Consider the following 19,664-nt stretch of genomic DNA (forward strand, 5'->3'; position numbering starts at 1 on the left):
CCCCTAGGCATCACCAGGAGTGATCCTTGGATGCAGAGCCAGGAGTAACCCCCAAGCACTGCTGGGAGTGGCCTCAAAACAAAACAAACCAAACCAAAGAATTTTGTGCTTAGCTCCAGAAAGTCACATGTCCTAAGACATATTATTTAAAAAAGAAGCGGGGCTGAAAGAGAGTGCTCAGGGGCTGGAGTGCATGTTCTGTACGCTTAGCTCCAATCCCCAGCACTGCCCAATCCTCTGAACACTGCCCCAGCGACTTCTAAGCATCAAGTCAAGCACAGCCCCTGTGCACGATGGGCTTTAGCCTCCCCACCAGCATCAAAAGAATCAAAGGTCAGGATGATTACTCAAAGGATTGGAGCAAGTGCCTTGTATGTGAAGGCTGCAAGTGTGATTCCTGGTACCACTTGGTAACCCCAGAACATCTCATGTATCCTGGCACCAGTGGGCCCCAGCACCAAACTTTTGGGCCTACAAAGCTAGGCTAAGGATCACTGAGGCCCTGAGCATGGCTTGGGAGGCCAAAAATAAATAAATAAGGCCAAATTATTTCCATTTTGGCTTCACTTGGAAGACATAAAAATGCTGAGTGTAAAAGAAACAGTAGCACCACTGTCCCTGCACAATCAACCCTCACTCCTGTGTTTTGTGGCATGTACACGGGGACACCACATAAACCACAGAATCTGGTGTAATTTTAGGGGACTGGAATGTGACTTCCGCCTGGACAGAGTCATTAGCAATCAAAATAGCCAGCAGAAATCATCTCTTATCCTGGAAGATAAGAGATTCGGTAAGGATCTCTAGAGGGTAAGCTGAAGAGGTCCCTGTACAGCTTCTTTTAAACTGAAATTGAGAATACATTTCATCACTAACTCAAAAGTCTCCCCACCTATGAAACCACCAAGCTGGCCCCCAGCTCCACTTGATACCTTAGAAAAGTTGTCAATTCGGAAAGGTGGGGGCAGTTGATCTGTGTCACTAAATGAGATCCTATAAGTGGCTCCTCGAAGAGTAATTTCCACTCGGAGGAAAAAACACTTTCCCAAGGTATCTCTGCAGGAAAAGGAAACAAAAGAGGCTGCTGACATGGAGGAAAGGTGGAAAGGCGCTGCAGCTCTCGCTCCTCTCACGGCTCACAGGCAACATCGCTGGGACATCAAGCAGCAAGAAATGCGGAAACCGGCAGCACAGCCACACCGGGAAACAGAAGCGCAACATGGTCTTCTGAGATGCACAGATCTCACCCAGGGGGTTATTTCAGCTAACAGAGTCAGTCAGCAAACAAATTCACACTGGTTAAACGATATGGAATTGCTGGGATTAGACTACTTTTGATCTGGATGAAGAGAAATTTCATGTAATTTTTTCAAATGATTTTTACATGAAAAATGATCTACAGTTAATTGTAACCAGGTTCTCAGTCTAGAATAAGGAAAGGTGTGGCAGAATCACATGGAAGAAGGTGCCATATCATTATGACTTGTGTAAATCTGTGTGTACCTGTGGACAGAATTCCTCTTTTCTTTCTTTCTTTTTTGCCCCTTGGTTTTGGACCACACCCTGTGGTGCTCAGAGCTTTCTCCTGGTTCTGTGCCTACGGATCACCACTGGCAGTACTCAAGAGACCACAAATGGTGCCAGGATTCAAACAGCACTTGGTCGTAGGTACAGGTACCTTAACCCCTGCACTATGCCTTCAGCTCGATAAATATTCTTTTTTTAAAAATTTTGCTTTTTGGGTCAAACCTGGAGATGCACGGGGGGACCATACGGGATGCTGGGAATCGAACCCAGGTCGGCTGCATGCAAGGCAAATGCCCTACTCATTGTGCTATTGCTCCAGCCCCCAAATATTCTTTTTTTCAGAAGAGTATTACTTAATAAATATGGAAGAAAAAGAAAATTAGAAAATCACCATTTTGCATTCAGAAATGTAGTACTAATTCAGGTAAGAAACATCAATCCATTCAGTGACAGTTTTTCAGAAATAATAGACACAATTATCAATTTATCTGCCCAAGAAAGTATCTTATTCCTAAGAAGAAAGATAACTTTGTGACAGTCTAATAGACATCACCTTAACCAACTGATGGTCAAACTGAGCTAATCAGTCATGGGACCAACGGACATTAATAGGCCTCCTAAAGTGCCATATTTGGAAGCATAAAACATCACACAGGGAGTAATCCTGACAAAAATGTTTAGTTCAAGCATGAAACTATCAGAAAATAGGAAATTTAACAACATGCTGGATTGGGTCCTTTAAAAATGCCTGTGAAAATTAAAAAGCCAGAATGAGACTAATCTATACCAAAGCAGATGAGATATAGCAGTCACATAAAATTAAGGACCCTATTTGCTGTTGTCAGTTTGGAGCCATACCAAGTGTCGTTCAGTCATTACTCCTGGCTCTGTGCTCAGGGATCACACCTGGGAGTGCTCAGGGGATCTTATGAGATCTTAGAGATCAACCCAGGGATGGCCACATACCAGGCAAGCACCTTAACCTCTGCTATTTCTTTGGCCTCCAAAATGAAGGACCCTTAATAATAATGGATCCTAGATAAGAGGCAAGATGAACTGGTCACCTCTCCCACCACCACCCCAAATGAAATCCCAAGGAGAACATGTGACACCGATGGAAGTTCTTACTGAAGACCTGTCCAAAGCTCAGACTACTGGGCCACTTAGTGCTGCCTCCTTGGGACCCAACAGCTCCTAGGAACATAGCTTGAGAACTGTTATATCATTTACAGTAACTCTGTTAAGAATTAGGACAAAGGTAAACGAACAAGGGCACATAATCAGGCAAAGTACGCAGGGCTGGAGAAATAACGCAAAGGGCTCAGCGCATGCACCGCAGGAAGCCAGGGCTCAATTCCCTACAGCAAACTGTCCCATGTGCACCACTAGATGTGCCCCAAAGCAGAAACAAAAATAAGGTTTAAAGTCTACTATATATGGCCCCAAAACAAAAGGTTCAGAAAAAAGTCATATCTTTTAAAAGTCAAAACATAAATATCACTTTGGATCATTTATGATATTAGTCATACTTCTTTTATTTTGGGACTCGAAAGGGGCCACACCCAGTGGACAATGCAGTGCGGAATTGAACCTGAACTTCCCCGCAAGCAAAGCCTGTGCTCCGTCCAGTGACCATCTCTCCAGAACTTCCCCCCTTTGTGATAACATTCTCAATAACAAACTGACCATTAAAAAGACTAGATTTTTGTTGTAAATATGTTGCGATATCACTGATTTCAGAGACCTCATGTTCAAAGTATTTGATGAAGGAAATTAAAGAGGTCATAAATAAATGAAAAGACATCCCATGATTAAGGCTAGAAAACCTTTCTGTGAAGATGTCAGTTGTCACAGAAAACAATATAGATATAATGTGATCCCTATAAAAACCCCAAAGTGTTTTTTCCCAGAAACAGGAAAACCCTTGCTAAAATTTGGATAAAAATTCAACAGCTAAAAAAATTTTTAATATAAAGAACAAAATCTGAGAACTCACACTTTGACTCAAAAATTTACTGTAAAGCTACACCAATCAAAATAGTGTGGCACTGCCATACAGTCTTATAGATGGATGGAATCCATAGTCACAAAACAAATCCTTATATATATATATATGATCAAATAAATTTTTGACAAGGATGCCAAAAACAATTCCATGGACAAAAGGAAGTCTTAGCAACAACTGATGCTGGAAAAAAAACAGATATCCACTAACAAAAAAATAAAGGTAGATACTTACCTTCTATGCCAATATTAATTCAAAATGGATTAAAGACAACGTAAGTGCTACCCCTATAAAACTCTTAAAAGAAAATTCAGGGAAAAGCTTTAAAACATTGAATTTGGCAAAGATCTCTTGGATATAAAACAAAAAGTAAAGACAAGATTAAAAATAGGTAAGTTGTGGGTGCCAGGGATAATATAATGGGTAAGGAGCTTGTCTGCATGTGGCTGATCCAAGTTTGATCACCAGCACCTAAGTCTTCCAGAATGATCCCTGTGCCTGAGCCAGGAGTAAGTCCTGAGCACAGCTGGATGTGGCCCCAAAACAAAACAAAAAAGTAAGCCAGACTATGTCAAAATATATCATTTCTGGGCTGGAGAGATAGTACAGTGGGTAAGGTGCCTGCCTTGCAGGTAGCTGACCCAGGTTCGATCCCTAGCATCCCATATGGTCACCTGAGGACTGTCAGGAGTGATTACTGAGTACAGAGTCAGAAGTAACTCCTGAGCATCACCAGGTGTGGCTCCAAAATAAAAACAAAACATATATATGTGTATATATATATGTTTATATGTGTGTGTGTATATATAATGGACTGGAACAATAGCACAGTGGGTAGGGCATTTGCCTTGCATGCAGCCTACAACAGAGTTCAATTCCTCCACCCCTCTTGGAGAGCCTGGCAAGCTACCAAGAGTATCTCGCCCTCACAGCAAAGCCTGGCAAGCTACCCATGACGTATTTGATATGCCAAACACAGTAACAAATCTCACAATGTAACTGGGCCCGCTCAAGCAAACTGATGAACAACGGGAGGACAGTGACAGTATATATATAAATAATAGCACTATATATATATATATATATAATAGCACTGTCCTCCCGTTATTCATCAATTTGCTCGAGCTGGCATCAGCTCACCAACAAAGAGATTTGTTGTTACTGTGTTTGGCATATCAAATACGCCAAGGGGAGCTTGCCAAGCTCTGCCGTGTGGGCTGGATACTTTCAGTATCTTGCTGGGCTCTCCGAGAGGGGCAGAGGAATTGAACCTGGGTCAGCCACGTGCAAGGCAAACACCCTACCCGCTCAACAACATAAAAAGTAATACGCCCATTCAAAAATAAACTTAGGATAGAACTGGAACAAACATTTCTCCAGAGAAGACATACAAATGGTCAACAAATACATGTAAAGAAATTCAACATCACCAATCATTAGGAAAATATCAGAACCATAATAAGGTATCACCTCCCACACACCAGCAAAAAACAACAAAGCCATACAACCAAACAGGAAGTAACATGTGTTAGTAATGATATAAAGAAATGTGAACCCCTGTCCACTGCTGGTAGGTATCTACAATAGTGCTGTGTACTGGAGTACAGTGGGGAGGTCATTTGCCTTGCACTCAGCTGACCTAGGTTTGATCCCCAGCATCTCCTATGGTCTCTTAAACACTGCCAGGAGTGATTTCTAAGCACAGAGCCAGGAATACTCTCTGAGCATCACCAGGTGTGGCCCCAAAAATAAAATAGTGTTGCTGTTATGGAAAATAATGTGGCAGTGCCTCAAAAAATGAAAAATAAAATGACCACATAATTCATCGCTACTTCTTCTGAGTCTATACCTAAAAGAACTGAATGCAGAAACTCAAGTATCTGTGCACTTGTGTTCATTGCAGCACTTTCCATGACAGTCAGGAGGCAGAAGTGACCCAATTATCCCTGACAGATGAATGGGCAAACAAAATACCATAGATGCACAAAGGTATATGATTCAGTCTCAGAAAGGAAAGTCCGACACATGTCAAAACATGAATGAACCTCAAGGACATTATGTGAAATAAAATAAGTGAGCCACAGAAAGAGAAATATTGTATTTCTTCCTCTTATCTGAAGTACTAGGAGCAGTTAAGTCAGAGAAAGTAGGGTCATAGTTACCAGCAAGAAGAAAAGGAGAAATGGTGCTTAACAGGGCCCAAGGTTCAGCAGCGCAAGACAAAGAGGTCTAAAGATCTGCTGCATAAAAATGTGAGTATAATTAGTCACTAGTAAATTAAAAAATGGTTAAGCTGGCTGGAGAGGCAGTGCAGGAGGTAAGGCACTGCTGTGATGCAGCCAACCTGGGCTTGATCCTGGCATAGCAAATGGTTCCCAAAGCACCACCAGGAGTGACCCCTGAGTACAGAATGAGAAGAGCTTCCCTCATACCTCCAAAATAGCTAAGATGGTGTTATGTGCCTGAGGTCTGAAAAAATGGTCGCTGGGAATTTGCCTTATCTTTCTCATATGATGTGCATATTTTAACACACACACACACACACACACATACACACACAATTTTAGTGAATTAATTTTCAAATAAGTCTTTGATGAAAGCAATAAGAAGTTATTCCATACTAGCTGAGGCTGAATATAGCTGATCTTCATTAATAAGGACCCTGATGTGGGTTACAGAGCAGCTAGATCAGAGAAAATCAGATGATTTACTGGAGCAGAATCAAACAAGAGAAAAGTTTGTACAAGTGTAAGAGACAAAAACACACATAATCCAGGTTGCCAACTAAATGCAAACAGAATTTTCAGAGTAGCAAGCAATCCTGAGAACAGTGCTACCCACTGGACTTACAACCTCAGACCACAGCAACTAAACAAAGGTCAAAGTTTTGACATTCCTTTATCAAACTGTTGATTTGACATTTTATCAAACTGTTCACTCACTTTTAGTAGGACTATGCAAGTTCTAAGGTCTTTGTCTAAGAGGAAAAAATACATGTGCCCATTTCAGAAGCAAAGTATTATTATGTACCTACTTACCGTTCATAGCTTTGTAATTAAAATGTATATGATGTTTACAGCTGACTGTTCATACTCTGCATCTGAAACACAGCTAATTTTTATCTAAGTAGTCTTGGAACTTACCTCATGTTGATATGGAAGGAATTATTCTTGTTGACTTCAAAGCCTCCAGACCAAATACAATTGGGAATATCCATCAATCTGACACATAATAGCTGGTCATAGTCATTCCGAGGCCAGTGGAACACCACACTGGAACCAGGAAGGGTGGAAATGTAACCCTCAGGATTGGCTGTTCCCTAAAACACACAGGATCACTGGCTCTAGTCAGCAAGTCAAGACAATAAAAACTGTTTCCTGAGAAGGTACTCTGGGCCTTGCCCTCCATGATGGTACCTGAGGCATAAAACGACAACTTACATCACAAAACATCCAGTGCTGAGAGGAAGAAAGGCCAGATTCAATAGTCAAGAGCCATAAAAACAGAATATAGAAAAAAATATACTCAATAGATTAAATGTCCTGGGGCCAGAGAGATATAACAGTGGGTATGGTGATTGCCTTGCTTGCGGCTGACCCAGGTTTGGTCCCCAGCATCCCATTTGGTCCCCTAAGCCAGCCAGGAACAATCCTTGAATCCAGAGTCAGGAGCAACTCTGAGGAACCACCTGGTGTGGCACCAAAACCAAACAAACAAAAAAAAAAGGAGCTTACCTGTCCTCTAGCAAATTCCCTCTGTGCAAATGCAAGCTTGTGAGATGACTGATTGTCTAACAGGTAACGGGGGGCAAAGATGACCATACAGGTGTCAATGTATCGCCCGCGGCCTTTCTTGACATCAATACCTACAAATAATAAGAAGTACTTCCATAAATTAATCAGAAAAAAAAAAAAGCATCCATGGTCTGACCAAAAAAAGGCCTTAACTATCATCACTTAACTTCTTTCCCTGAGAAAACAACTGCAACATACTGAGAGGCTAGCAAGCCTTGGAAGATTGTAATAGGAACAATTAACTGCTATAAAATAATCATTCCTTGTACCCATTTATTTTACAAAGTCTTAGTGGCAATGCAGTGTTCCCAGAATTCCGAGCTTCTCCATAAAGTTGAACTATTCCAATCATGACGAAAAAGCTCAGGCGAGCAATCACACCTTACTTTGGCTTCATCCAAGGCAGCTGACCACTAAGACGACTTACATGATATACATCTACTTAATTTGGAACAAAAATTTTCCTCCCAGAATTCAACCAAGTCTTCTTAGCAACTTCACTTTTGGCAGGGGTGAGGGGGGTAGGAATCAAGGGTGGGGGATTGTGTTGGAGGGGTTAGGTCACACCTGGTGATGCTGAGAGCTTACTATTGGTTCTATGCCCAAAGAACACTCTAGGCAATGCTTAGGGACCTATGCAGTGTTGGGGATCAAATCGAGGTAGGCTGCAAGCAAGACAAATGCCTTGATCCTCTACTGTCTCTGGTCCCTTTAGTTTCAGCTTTTTTATTTATTTAGTCTTTAGGCCACATTCAACCATGCTCAGGGCTTACTTATGGCTTTGTACACTCAGAGATCACTTCTTAGGAGGGTGAGGAGGCATGGGGGGGGGCAATTTGGGGTACCTAGGATTGAAGTTGAATAGGCCATGTACAAGGCAAATACACTCCCAGCTATATTATCTGTCCTGCCCCTCTAATATATTCTTTTAACTCTCTTCCCAAGAATATAGTTCAAATACAACACTAAACACTATATAAACGATTTATTTATAGAATGTTTTCAGTCACTACAATGTGCTTAGGTATAAAAAAGGCAAACAAAACATATAGCATAGAAAAAGTCATAATCAGAAGGGCATATCAAAGTAAGAGTTCCCAAAAGGGAAAAATAAGTAACATTGAATTATCTTTAAAATTTTAGTTAATAAAAACCACAAAATTCAGTGAGATGAATTATCTATTTATATGCAAGCAATAAATAAAACAATTGTATTTATTGGACTGAGCTTTGGCTACACCAATGATTAAATTTGAAAATAGCAATACTTATCAAGCTCTAGGCTACTCTCTGCCAAAGGCTCTACGCTTTAATTTTTCTAACAACCTGATGGGTTAGTATTATCGTCCTACTCATTTTACAGATGAAGAAACTAAGGCATGGAAAGAGAAGTCCCCTGCCGAGGTCATGCAGCCAGTAAGTGACAGAGTCAGACATATAAACCCAGAGTCTTTGATGGGATGGATGCATAACAAGGACCCCAGTTCCACAGTCCACAAATACCAAGAAGAGATACTTTGGGGTGGGACAACAGGCATCTTGGAAATCCCAATAAAAACCCAACTATCAATATACCAATTTATCGATTTCATAATTTACCTATACTGACTTGAAAAATCTGGTGTTCCTAGGGCTGGAGGACATTTGCCTTGTAAGCAGTTGACCCAGATTCAATCTCTGGCATTCTGTGTGGTTCCCTGAGCCCTTCCAGGAGTGATCCCTAAAGCAAAGAGCTAGGACTAAGCAATAAGCACCTCCAGGAGTGGTCCCAAACAAAAAATTCAGGGAGGAAGAAGGGAGAGGGAAAGGGAGGGAGGAAAGAATGAAGGGAGGGAGGGAGGGAAAGAAACTCGGCATTTCTTGAATGTTAAGTCTTCAAAAAACCTAAAATAGGCTGGAGAGATAGTACAGGGTTAAGGCTCTTAACCTGCATGTGGCAGATCCCCAACACAGCAAGGTCTGCCTAGCACTGCCATAACCTCTAAGTACAGAATCGGGGGTGGCCCGTGACCACTGCTGGATGTAGCCCAAACTGCAACCCCTGAAAAAAAAACCTTGAATACTGAGCAACGCAGAAAAAAAAATCTCTAAAATTTTATATCTGTGAAACAGTAATACTAATGTATGGAGATACTGGAGGGTGATCAGATTTCTGTCTGGTAGGATAAAATTTTAAAAAATATATCTACACAAATATTCGGGGTATGATGCCGCCAGCAGGTCAATCTGTACCTGTGAGGCAAGTGCACCAGCAGCCTAATGGCACCTTCAGATTTCCAGATACCCCAAAATTTCTGCTGTCTTTGGCCAGACCCCAAAAACTTGGGGCAAAGTTTACCAAGAAAGTAAATGGCCAAAAGTTAGGTATGTGGGAGACACACCCACAAACCACCTCGGGCTCAGCTATATAATTGGAGGCATGGCCTCTCTGGTTCCTGATCAGACTGCTTAATGGCCATGATCCCAGAGACTCAGAAACAAATCTTGAAACCCAATGGCTTTTGGCAGAAACACGTCCGGTCCCTGCAGTAGGTTACCAGAGCCAGGCCACCCTGGGGGGAATAGGTTTCGTGCCTTGGCCTGTTCCCCCTGGCGGCCCAGTAGCCATCATCCACCAGAGGCCACTGGACAGTCGGGTTTGGGCCCGCAGTCATGAGGCATGTTGGGCCTCATGGGATGGGGGTGGAGCCAGCCTTTTCCTCCCTGTCCCAACAAGACCCCAAGTTGCAGCCCACGAACGGCCTCCCTGGCTCTTGATCAAGCTGCTTAATGGCCATGATCCCAGAGACTCAGAAGCAAATCTCGAAACCCAGAGGCTTTTGGAAGAAATGCGTACGGACCCTGAGTAGGTTATTGTCACCGGACCACCCCAGGGGGGAAAGGGTGCTGTCCCTCCGCCTGCTCCCCCTTGGCAGCTCGGTGGCCACCATCCGCCAGAGGCCATTGGACAGTCAGGTTTGGGCCCACAGTGACGAGACATTTTGGGCCTCATGGGATGGGGGTGAAGCCGGCCCTTCCCTCCCCATCCCAACAAGATCCAAAGTCGCTGCCCATGAATGGCCTCTCTGGCTCCTAATCAAGCTGCTTAACGGCCATGATCCCAGAGACTCAGAAACAAATCTCGAAACGCAACGGCTTTTAGGAGAAATCCCTCCAGATTTAAGTGTTAAAATTTTGGAATTTCAAAATTGTGCAGCCACTACTGCCGCCACACGACATCATATGTTATTCATAACCAACAATAGAAAACAAATTGTCTGCAGTTGCCATTTTGGCAGATTTGAGTGTTGGGATAAAATCCCAAATAATAATGGTGGGTCTGGTGTCAAAATATTGAATGTAATCAAAGTAGAGAGAGAGTAATTTGGAAATCATCTGCCCCACAGGTAGGGGAGGGTGTGGGATGGGGGTATACTGGGGTTTTTGGTGGTGGAGAATGGGTACCAGTGAAGGTACGGGTGTTTCATTGTATGACCAAGACTTAAACCCGAAAGCTTTGTGACTGCTCTCATGGTGATTCAATATATAAAATTATAAAAAAATTTTTTAAAAAAGTAAGATGGAGTTCATGCATATTCAATCAGCCTAATCAGTACAGGATAAATAGCAGTACGCCTACATAAAAAAAAAAAAGGTCAGAATTGTCATTGTTTTATACCTTTTATGAGTTCAATGTCTAGCTGAAAAGAATCTAACTGGATTCTTATGTCTACTTTTTCCACTTAGTCTATTAGGTTGTATGAATCACAGTTTAATGGGAAAAAAATGAAAAAAATCCCATGGATAAGAAATCAAAAAAGGGGGCCAAAGAGATAGGGACAATGGGGAGGGCATTTGTCTTGCACTCAGCCAACTTGGGATCGATCCCCGGCAACCTACTATGGTCTCCCAAGCTTGCCAGGAATGATCCCTGAGTGCAGAGCCTGAGCACCTCTGGGTGTGACCCAGAAAAACAAAACAGAAATGGAAAATATTTTAAGTCTTTTCAGGTAATCTTGGTATCCTTCGATAACACTCAAGAAGTTTCTTAAAGTTAATTACAATATGCAATAAAATTACATTTTTGAAAAAAAAAAAGATAAAATTGTTTATAATTCATTCTTCTTTCTTCCACATCTCCCTTAGGAAAAAAATAAATAAAATAAAAATTAAAAATATATCTACACGAATAGCTAAAGCAATTCTTGGGGAAAAAATAATGGGAGGAATCACCCTCCCCAACCTCAAACTCTACTACAAAGTGGTAATAATTAAAACAGCATGGTGCTGGAACAAAGTCACAGCTGCAGAACAGGGTTGAATATCCTGACACACACCCCAAAATAATATGATCATCTAATCTTTGATAGCACTGCACTGTAGCACTGTTCTCCTATTGTTCATCAATTTGCTCAAGCATGCCCAGTAACGTCTCCATTGTGAAACTTGTTACTGTGTTTGGTATATTGAATACATCACATGTAGCTTGCCAGGCTTTGCCATGCAGGCAAGATACTCTCGGTAGCTTGCCAGCTTTGCGAGAGGGGCGGAGGGAGCAAGAAATGTGAAGTGGAGCAAGGAAAGCCTCTTTAACAAATGGTGTTGGCAAAACTGAACAGCTACATGCAAAAATAATGGGCTCAGACCTCTACCTAACACCATGTACAAAAGTCAGATCAAAATGGATTAAAGACCTCAACATCAGACCAGAATCCATCAGGTACATTGAAGACAAGGTTGGAAAAACCCTCCCAACATTGAAGATAAAGTTTTCTTCAAAGATGACAAGCCACTAGCCAAGTAAGTGAAAATAGAGATAAACAAATGGGACTATCTTAAACTAAGAAGCTTCTGCACCTCTAAAGAAATCATGAGCAGAATACAAAGACAGTCTACAGAATTGGAAAGGATATTCACCCAGTACCCATCTGATAAGGTGTTGATATCAAGGATATACAAGGCACTGGTTGAACTGCACAAGAAGAAAACACCTCACCCATTAGAAAATGGGGCGATGAAATGAACAGAAACTTTCTCAAAGAAGAAATACAAATGGCCAAAAGGCACATGAAAAAATGCTCTTCATTACTAATCATCAGGGAGAAGCAGATCAAAACAACAATGAGACATCATCTCACACCACAGAGACTAGCCCACATCCAAAAGAACAAAAGCAACCGGTGTTGGTTCAGATGTGGGGAGAAAGGGACTCTCCTTCACCGCTGGTGGGAATGCCGACTGGTTCAGCCCTTTTGGAAAACAATATGGACACTTCTCAAAAAATTAGAAATTGAGCTCCCATTTGACCCAGCAATACCACTTGTAGGAATATATCCCGGAGAGGCAAAAAAGTATAGTAGTAATGACATCTGCACTTGTTTGTTTATTGCAGCACTGTTTACAATAGCCAGAATCTGGAGAAAACCTGAGTGCCCAAGAACAGATGACTGGTTAGAGAAACTTTGGTACATCTGCACAATGGAATACTACACAGCTGTTAGGAAAGATGAGGTCATGAAATTTGCATATAAGTGGATCAACATGGAAAATCATGTTAAGTGAAATGAGTCAGAAAGAGAGGGACAGACACAGAAAGACTGCACTCATCTGTGGACTATAAAATAACAGAATGGGAGACTAACATCCAAGAATAGTAGAAAAGTACCAGGATGTTAGCTCCACAGCTTGGAGCAGGTCTCACATGATGGGGGAGAGGGCAGCTCAGATAGAGAAGGAAACACCATGTAAAGGGTGTTTGGAGGACCCACATGGGATGGGAGATATGTGCTGAAAGTAGACTATAGACCGAACATGATGGCCACTCAATACCTCTATTGCAGACCACAATACCCAAAAGGAGAGAGAGAACAAAAGGGAATGCCCTCCCACAGAGGCCAGGTGGGGGGGAGCAGGTCGGGGGGAAGGATGGTGGTGGGAGAGATACTGGGATTATTGGTGGTGGAGAATGGGCACTGGTGGAGGGATGGGTACTCGATCATTGTGTGACTGGAACACAAGCACGAAAGTTTATAACTCTGTAATTGTACCTCACAGTGATCCACAAACAATAAAAAATTTAAATAAAAAAATATCTAGTCACTTTTCTTTCTGTGGCATACAAGAATGCATTAGTTGTCAGAAATTGCTATCATGGTTATTGATCTCAAATAATAGAAAGTTTGCCCATAAAAGATAGATTTAATATAAAAATTATCTCCTAGTACTTCAAGAAAAATAGTATAAGTAAATAAATAAATATATATATATGTGAGTGCAAGTGTGTGTGTGTGTGTGTGTGTGTTTGTGTGTATGTGTTTCTGCTGTGCCATGACTCAGTGATTGAGGGGGAAAAAATATAATAATTTTTTTTTAAATTTTTGACCATACCCAGCTCTACTGAAGTGCTCAATGCTCAAGTGTCACTTCTGGCAGTGCTCAGGGGACCATTCGGTGCTGGGAATGAATCAAACCTAGGCCTCTTGCATGCAACAGATGCCTTTCGCCTCTTGAGCTACCACTCCAGACCTGAAGCATATATTTTGGTTTCTGCTTTGATCCTAGATTGTCTGGCAAGACTCAGTATCAATAGCTGATAAGATCAAGATGTATAAAACCCTTTTCATTTGGGGGCACAGATACAACTAACTAGCAAGATGCTCTCTGGCTTTTCAGGATGGGACTGTACCTTAAACTTTTCAAACGGGAAGCTTGATATCAATCTCATTTTTCAAAAACACTCAAATAAAAAACTGTAAATTCCCATGATGATGCATGCCAAGATCTCACAATCCTTAACACCTAGGACACTTACTGTATTCCTTTCTTCGGCTAACAACAAAGAAAGTTTCCATCACTGCAGAAGGTTCAGCAAACAAGACAGTGTTTGACAGTGTTCAAGCACTCAGCACTGAGCAGAGTCCAGAGATGCATGGAAATGAAAATAAAAAAAGATGCGCTGCTTGCTAACAGTTTTAACCTGAGGCATAACACAGGATCTGTCTTGACCCTTCAGAAATAATGCTTTGGAGTATTCCAGAATATACTGGTACAGTATCCACATCTCCCTCCCCACGGCTCCCAACTCCCTAAACTAGTTGGGCAGCTTCCAATTATCATGTCCATTTTATTATATTTTCCGCCTCAAATGTGTACACCCCTACCCAAATCCTACTTCTGACCCAGATTTCCCCTTTGCATCTGGTCGAGTCACTTAACCTCTCTGCTTCATTTTCAGGAAGAACAAAGCCTCTCACCCTCTTAGGGCTTGCAAGTTTAATGAATGCGTGGGAAATGCTTGGAGGATAAAAAACATTCTAAGTGTTCCATTATTCCCACGGAAAACAAGGATTCAAGCCAAACTGATACTTCCCTGACACAGGTGAGTCTGAAACGAAGCAGAGTCCCAGATCTCAAAAGGGCAGTGTTGAGGTGGCGCCTCAGAGCCTTCGGAGAATAGGCCTGTGCTGATATCAATCTAGCATTCAGAGAACAGATATCTGACCCAATGCCAAATAGGAAAATCAGCACTTGCAGTCAGGCCAAAACATATGGTTAGCTTAGTGCTCCAGATAGAAGCCATGAGACAATGGCTGCAATTCTCCCCCCAGCTGAAAACACAACCCACCGATATTATAGATGAGCCCCGGGCGGTTTCCTTGCTGGATGACCTTCAGAGCTCGCACACCGTTCCCACCATCCAGTGAGAAGCCCTGACACCAGCCGGGCATGCCTTCAGGATGAATCCCCTTTCCGATCCTCATCGTGCAGCTGTGGGGCAGAAAGGAAAAGAGAGACATGGTCATCCCTGAGACAGTCTCATCTACTGCCCTGATCAGGAGCACTGCTGGACACACGCCTCGACATCTGGCCTCTACATGAGACTCTTCCTTCTTTCCTGGGAAGCACAGCTAGACGATAAGTAAGCGATAAAGAATTTGAGAGGTAGCCACTGTCTGACAGTGTGTGGAATGTCTCCACATCGACAACTAAGGACTTTCAAGAGAAAAACATGATTCTGTGAATCTAAGAGGAGGAATGGTCACAATTTATAGGATTCTTCTGAGAAATAAGGATTCAAGGCAAAGCAACACTTTCAACTCAGGCATTTCACAAGAGGAAAGAATGTGCCAAGTGCCTTCTCTGGGCCACTTTTCTCCTTCGAAGACCAAGTCCATCCCCAGGGCCAGGCACCGCTCAGGGTGTAGCAGACCCTAGAGAAATCACTCCCGCAGAAGTATTCCAACTCTACCACTGATAAGCACTGTGGCCTTGGGCAGGTACTCCTGCAGAAGTGCTCCAGTTCTACCACTGACAGGCACTGCGGCCTCGGGCAGGTCACTCCCTCTGACCTTTGCTATCTCCTCCAGTGACAGTCTCTCCTGCCCTCCCTGATCCCTTGGAAGAATCAAAGAGGGCCTGTGTGCAAATATTCTGGGAACCGGGGGTGCCTCGGATAAGCGATCCGGCAGGAATCAAGTCCTGCAACAAAGATCCTTTGACAGAAAATGGGAGACTGGGCTAGTGGACCCTGTGGAGAGACTGACCATCCCTCACATGGCCTGAGTCAACCCTCTCCAGACCCAGCACCAGCTGTGACCCCCCTCCAGCACCCACCACAGCCCGCCCACGGAGCAAGCCACCTCACAGTCTTTCACAGGGAACAGGCGTATTATTTGAACAGCATCAGACACTTGTGCCTGTCACCGAGCCATGACTGAGGGCTGTCAGTGGTACAAGAAAAAGCAGGAAGTCAAAACTGAAAACCAGAGGTGAATAAATGCATCGATCACCTGTGAAGAGGAAGTGCTGCCTGATCTTCACAGCCATCAGGGCTGCAAGTACATAAATGTCCACGTGTAATGGCCACTGAGACCTGAACATAGAACAGTTTACTTCAGGGCAAAAGAGACTCCGTTTCAAACTTTACCAAAAAGAGCCAGGTTGGATTAAAGGGACAGGGGCTTTTCCAGCAGGCCCGCGCCTCTGCACCCTGACACCAGCAGCTCTGAGTGCTGGGCACTCACAGGGAAAGAGAAACGCAGAGAAGAAGGGAGCGTGTGACTGGTCCACACTGGCAGAGTTATAAATAGAGCTGTTTCAATCTATGTAAAATAAAACTAGCTTTCATTATAAACCAGCCAAATGGTTTATTTTCACTATCAAATAACGAGAAATTAGATCCAAAAGAATCCCATTAGGTCATGGTACTGTTCCCCTGCCAAGGCAGAGTTGTTATCTACAGTATATTCCTGCTTTCACAGATAAACTAGAGCCTCTGCTGATTTCTCCCCTTCCCAAGGAGCTTCCTTCCCCTTCCCATAAATAACTGTACTCACAGGTTTGGCTGCTCTTTGTCGGCATAGCAGAATAAGAGCGGGCTCAGGCTCCGGGCCAGCTCGTGCTCCTCAAACTGGCCTGCGGCATCTGTCTTTGCATTGTCCTGTCTGAAGATCAGGGGCAATCCTTTAGGAAGGAGGAGGAAAGTTTACATCAAACCTACTGTGTCTAGCCAAGACAGATGCAAATATTAAAGGGGGGAAATATCATCAAGGGAGGAGACAGAAAAAATCAAATTTATTTAGTGGGTTTAGTTCTGATTACGGTTAAGCACTTAATGACGAAAGCAGGGAAGTCTCAGCAGCTGATGTTGTTGAAGTAATCTATCTGCGTTGGCTCTATTTAGGTAAGTGAAGAAATAAATCTGAATTCCCACACCAGTGCAAAGGCTCCATTGGAGCAGTCACTGAACATACCTGTTTTGTTAATCAGCCAATAAGGAGCAGAAATGAAGATCTTCAAGGATCCTTCTGCTCGACACACAATCCGGATGGTGAGGTTCAGCTGCCGCCGGTAGATGTCATAGAGTCGCATCCTTACCATATAGTTTTGGGTTCCAGGTGGAATGAGCAATTCTTTACAGAATGGAAAATTCTCCAGAGACACCCCTAAGGAAGAGAAAAGTGACTGCCTTTCTGGGGCTCACTCAGTTTGTCAAAATAACCTACAGCCAAACAACCAAATCCTTTCAGGAAGAAAAAAACTAGTAACTACACAACTAACTGGTCGATATCTCGATAAACTGATCATTTGCCTCTAGCTGGGATGAGAATGTGAAGCAAACTGGATGGCAGGGAAGTCAAAACAAGGGAGTTAGAAATGCATGGCAAAGAGAATACCAAACTCTAACAATAGAGAGTTGTGGTCACAGGCTTTGCTCTGGGTGCCTGGAAACAACTAAAATGCCAGATTTTAAGTCAAGTCAAGATTTCTGCAGTAAACCTCCTGGCTTCGAATTCTCACTCAGGTCCAGCCTTTTTAGAAAAAAATACAGTCATTCCTCAAAAAACTAGTAATTCATCTTCTAAACGGCCTAGCAATTCCACTCCTTAAAATATACCCCAAGGGCCCAAAAGCACAATGCAGAAAAGACATCTGCATTCCTCTGCTCATTGCAGCACTATTCACAACAACCAAAATATGAAACAACCCAAGTGTCCCAAACAGGCAACTGGATAAAGAAACTATGATACACATACACAATGGAATACTACTCAGTCGTAAGAAAAGATGAAGTTATGCCACTTGGCTGTTACATGGATCTGGAGAGTCTCACACTGAGTGAAATGAGTCAAAGGGAGAGCAACAGACACAGGATGATCTCCCTCATAGGTGGGGATATAAAGAAATACAGTAGAATAATTAGTGCCTGATGGCAACATAAATAATGAGCAACAGAACTGTTTCACAGTAGGAAGCGTGCGACTGGGGCTGGGGAAGACATGTCAGAGAAGGGTCCAATTCAACAACGGTGGAACAAAGTTGGAGCAAATTCCAACACTGGTGATGGGATTGGTGTTGGAACACTGTATGACTGAAACTAAGTTATGAATAACTTTGTCATTTTGAAACTCAATGATTCAATTAAAAAAAAATTTTTTTTAAATCCTAGTCAGTCCCTACCAGTTACAGTGGCAGCATCTCCATCACAGAACAGTAGCTAAACGTGATAATCCATGTGAGGGAACGCTAGAGACGAGGAATGTGGGAAGGCAGCACTGCAGAGACACTTGCCACAGTTCCAGCATGCACAAGGGCTTAAGAAGTATTTCCGGAAGCAACACTTCAAAACCAGAGCAAAGGACAAGTAGCAAGGCACTATTGCTCTATTTATTTATTTATTGCTTTTTGGATCATACCCGGCGATGCACAGGGCTTACTCCTGGCTCTGCACTCAGGAATTACCCCTGGCAGTGCTCAGGGGACCATATGGGATGCTGGGATAAGGGTCAATCGTGTGCAAGGAAAACGCCCCACCCGCTGGGCTATTGCTCCAGCCCCACTATTGCTCTTTTTAAAATAAAGCTCAAGGACCCTGAAATGTAAGCTTTTCTTTGAAATGTAAGCTTGTCACCATGGACACCTGCTTGAGATCACTGAGTTTCAGGTTCCTCATCTATAAAATGATTAAGAACCCCTGCGTTGCTTGACTGAACCATGACTGTGTGAAGATTGTGAATGTGCAGACTGAATGTCTTCAGATGGGTATCTAAGGCACTATTCTCTCAATATACCACTACCAGCTTTCAAAAGACAGCATTTATTTATTTTGGTTTTGGGACCCACCTCAGGGATAACTCCCAGCTCAGCACTTGGGGGTCACTCCTGGTGAGGGGACTGTGCAGTGCTAGGGACCCAACCTGTGCCTCCCGCATGCAAAGGAATGCATGCACTCCAGCCCGAGGAAGAAGAGACATACTTCTTACCAAAACTCCAGAAGGAGCCCTTTGCTACAAAAGTTGAAAATGCAATTCCTCACCTTTACTTCATTTAGCCCCACAACTGAAAATTATTTCATGCATAACATCTCAAACCTCAATTTCTTTGTCAATATAATGATGAATAACTTCATCATGGACAAGTAACCAGTGCTAGGATTTTAGGAGATCACAAGCATGAAAGAACCAGAAGGAACTGTGTGCTAGCCAATGTTTTTGTCTTTCTGCTAAAAAGGAAAAGGGCTATGACTCTGCTCATTTCACAACTAGATGTGAAAAGATAAAGTCAACCAGTAGTCACACAGCAAGTAGGTAACAGAAGAAGAAAGTTCTATAGAGGTCTACCTCCATAAATCTCTTACTCAATTTTTGTTCTTTCAATCATTTTCTATCACAGAGTTAGAGTGGGGGGTGTTGGGGGGGGGGGATCGGGCTATACCTGGTGATGTTCAGGGTTCACCCCTGGCTCTATGCACAGGGATCATTTCTGGTGTTGCTTGGTGGACCATTATGTGAGCAAAGATCAAACCAGAGTGAGGAACGAGGAAGGGAAAAGCTGTGCTAGTTCTCCAGCCTCAGAAATTT

General features: G+C 42.9%; 1 protein-coding gene across 4 annotated transcripts in view; it reads right to left on the reverse strand.

Moving 5' to 3' along the window:
• VPS13D (vacuolar protein sorting 13 homolog D) overlaps positions 1–19,664 on the reverse strand; it is a 263,887-nt gene that overhangs the window by 115,775 nt on the left and 128,448 nt on the right. For all 4 annotated transcript variants that reach the window (XM_056111005.1, XM_056111004.1, XM_056111003.1 and 1 more), the window contains 6 exons: positions 17,058–17,249; positions 16,641–16,767; positions 14,930–15,072; positions 7,267–7,397; positions 6,676–6,851; positions 933–1,056 (listed from right to left, as the gene is read on the reverse strand). In XM_056111005.1, coding sequence (XP_055966980.1) covers positions 933–1,056; positions 6,676–6,851; positions 7,267–7,397; positions 14,930–15,072; positions 16,641–16,767; positions 17,058–17,249 — 893 coding nt within the window. The remainder of the gene's footprint in view (positions 1–932; positions 1,057–6,675; positions 6,852–7,266; positions 7,398–14,929; positions 15,073–16,640; positions 16,768–17,057; positions 17,250–19,664) is intronic.

The sequence above is a fragment of the Sorex fumeus genome, unplaced genomic scaffold (genome assembly GCF_029834395.1).
Source record: "Sorex fumeus unplaced genomic scaffold, SorFum_2.1 ptg000011l, whole genome shotgun sequence".
Taxonomy (NCBI): Eukaryota; Metazoa; Chordata; class Mammalia; order Eulipotyphla; family Soricidae; genus Sorex; species Sorex fumeus.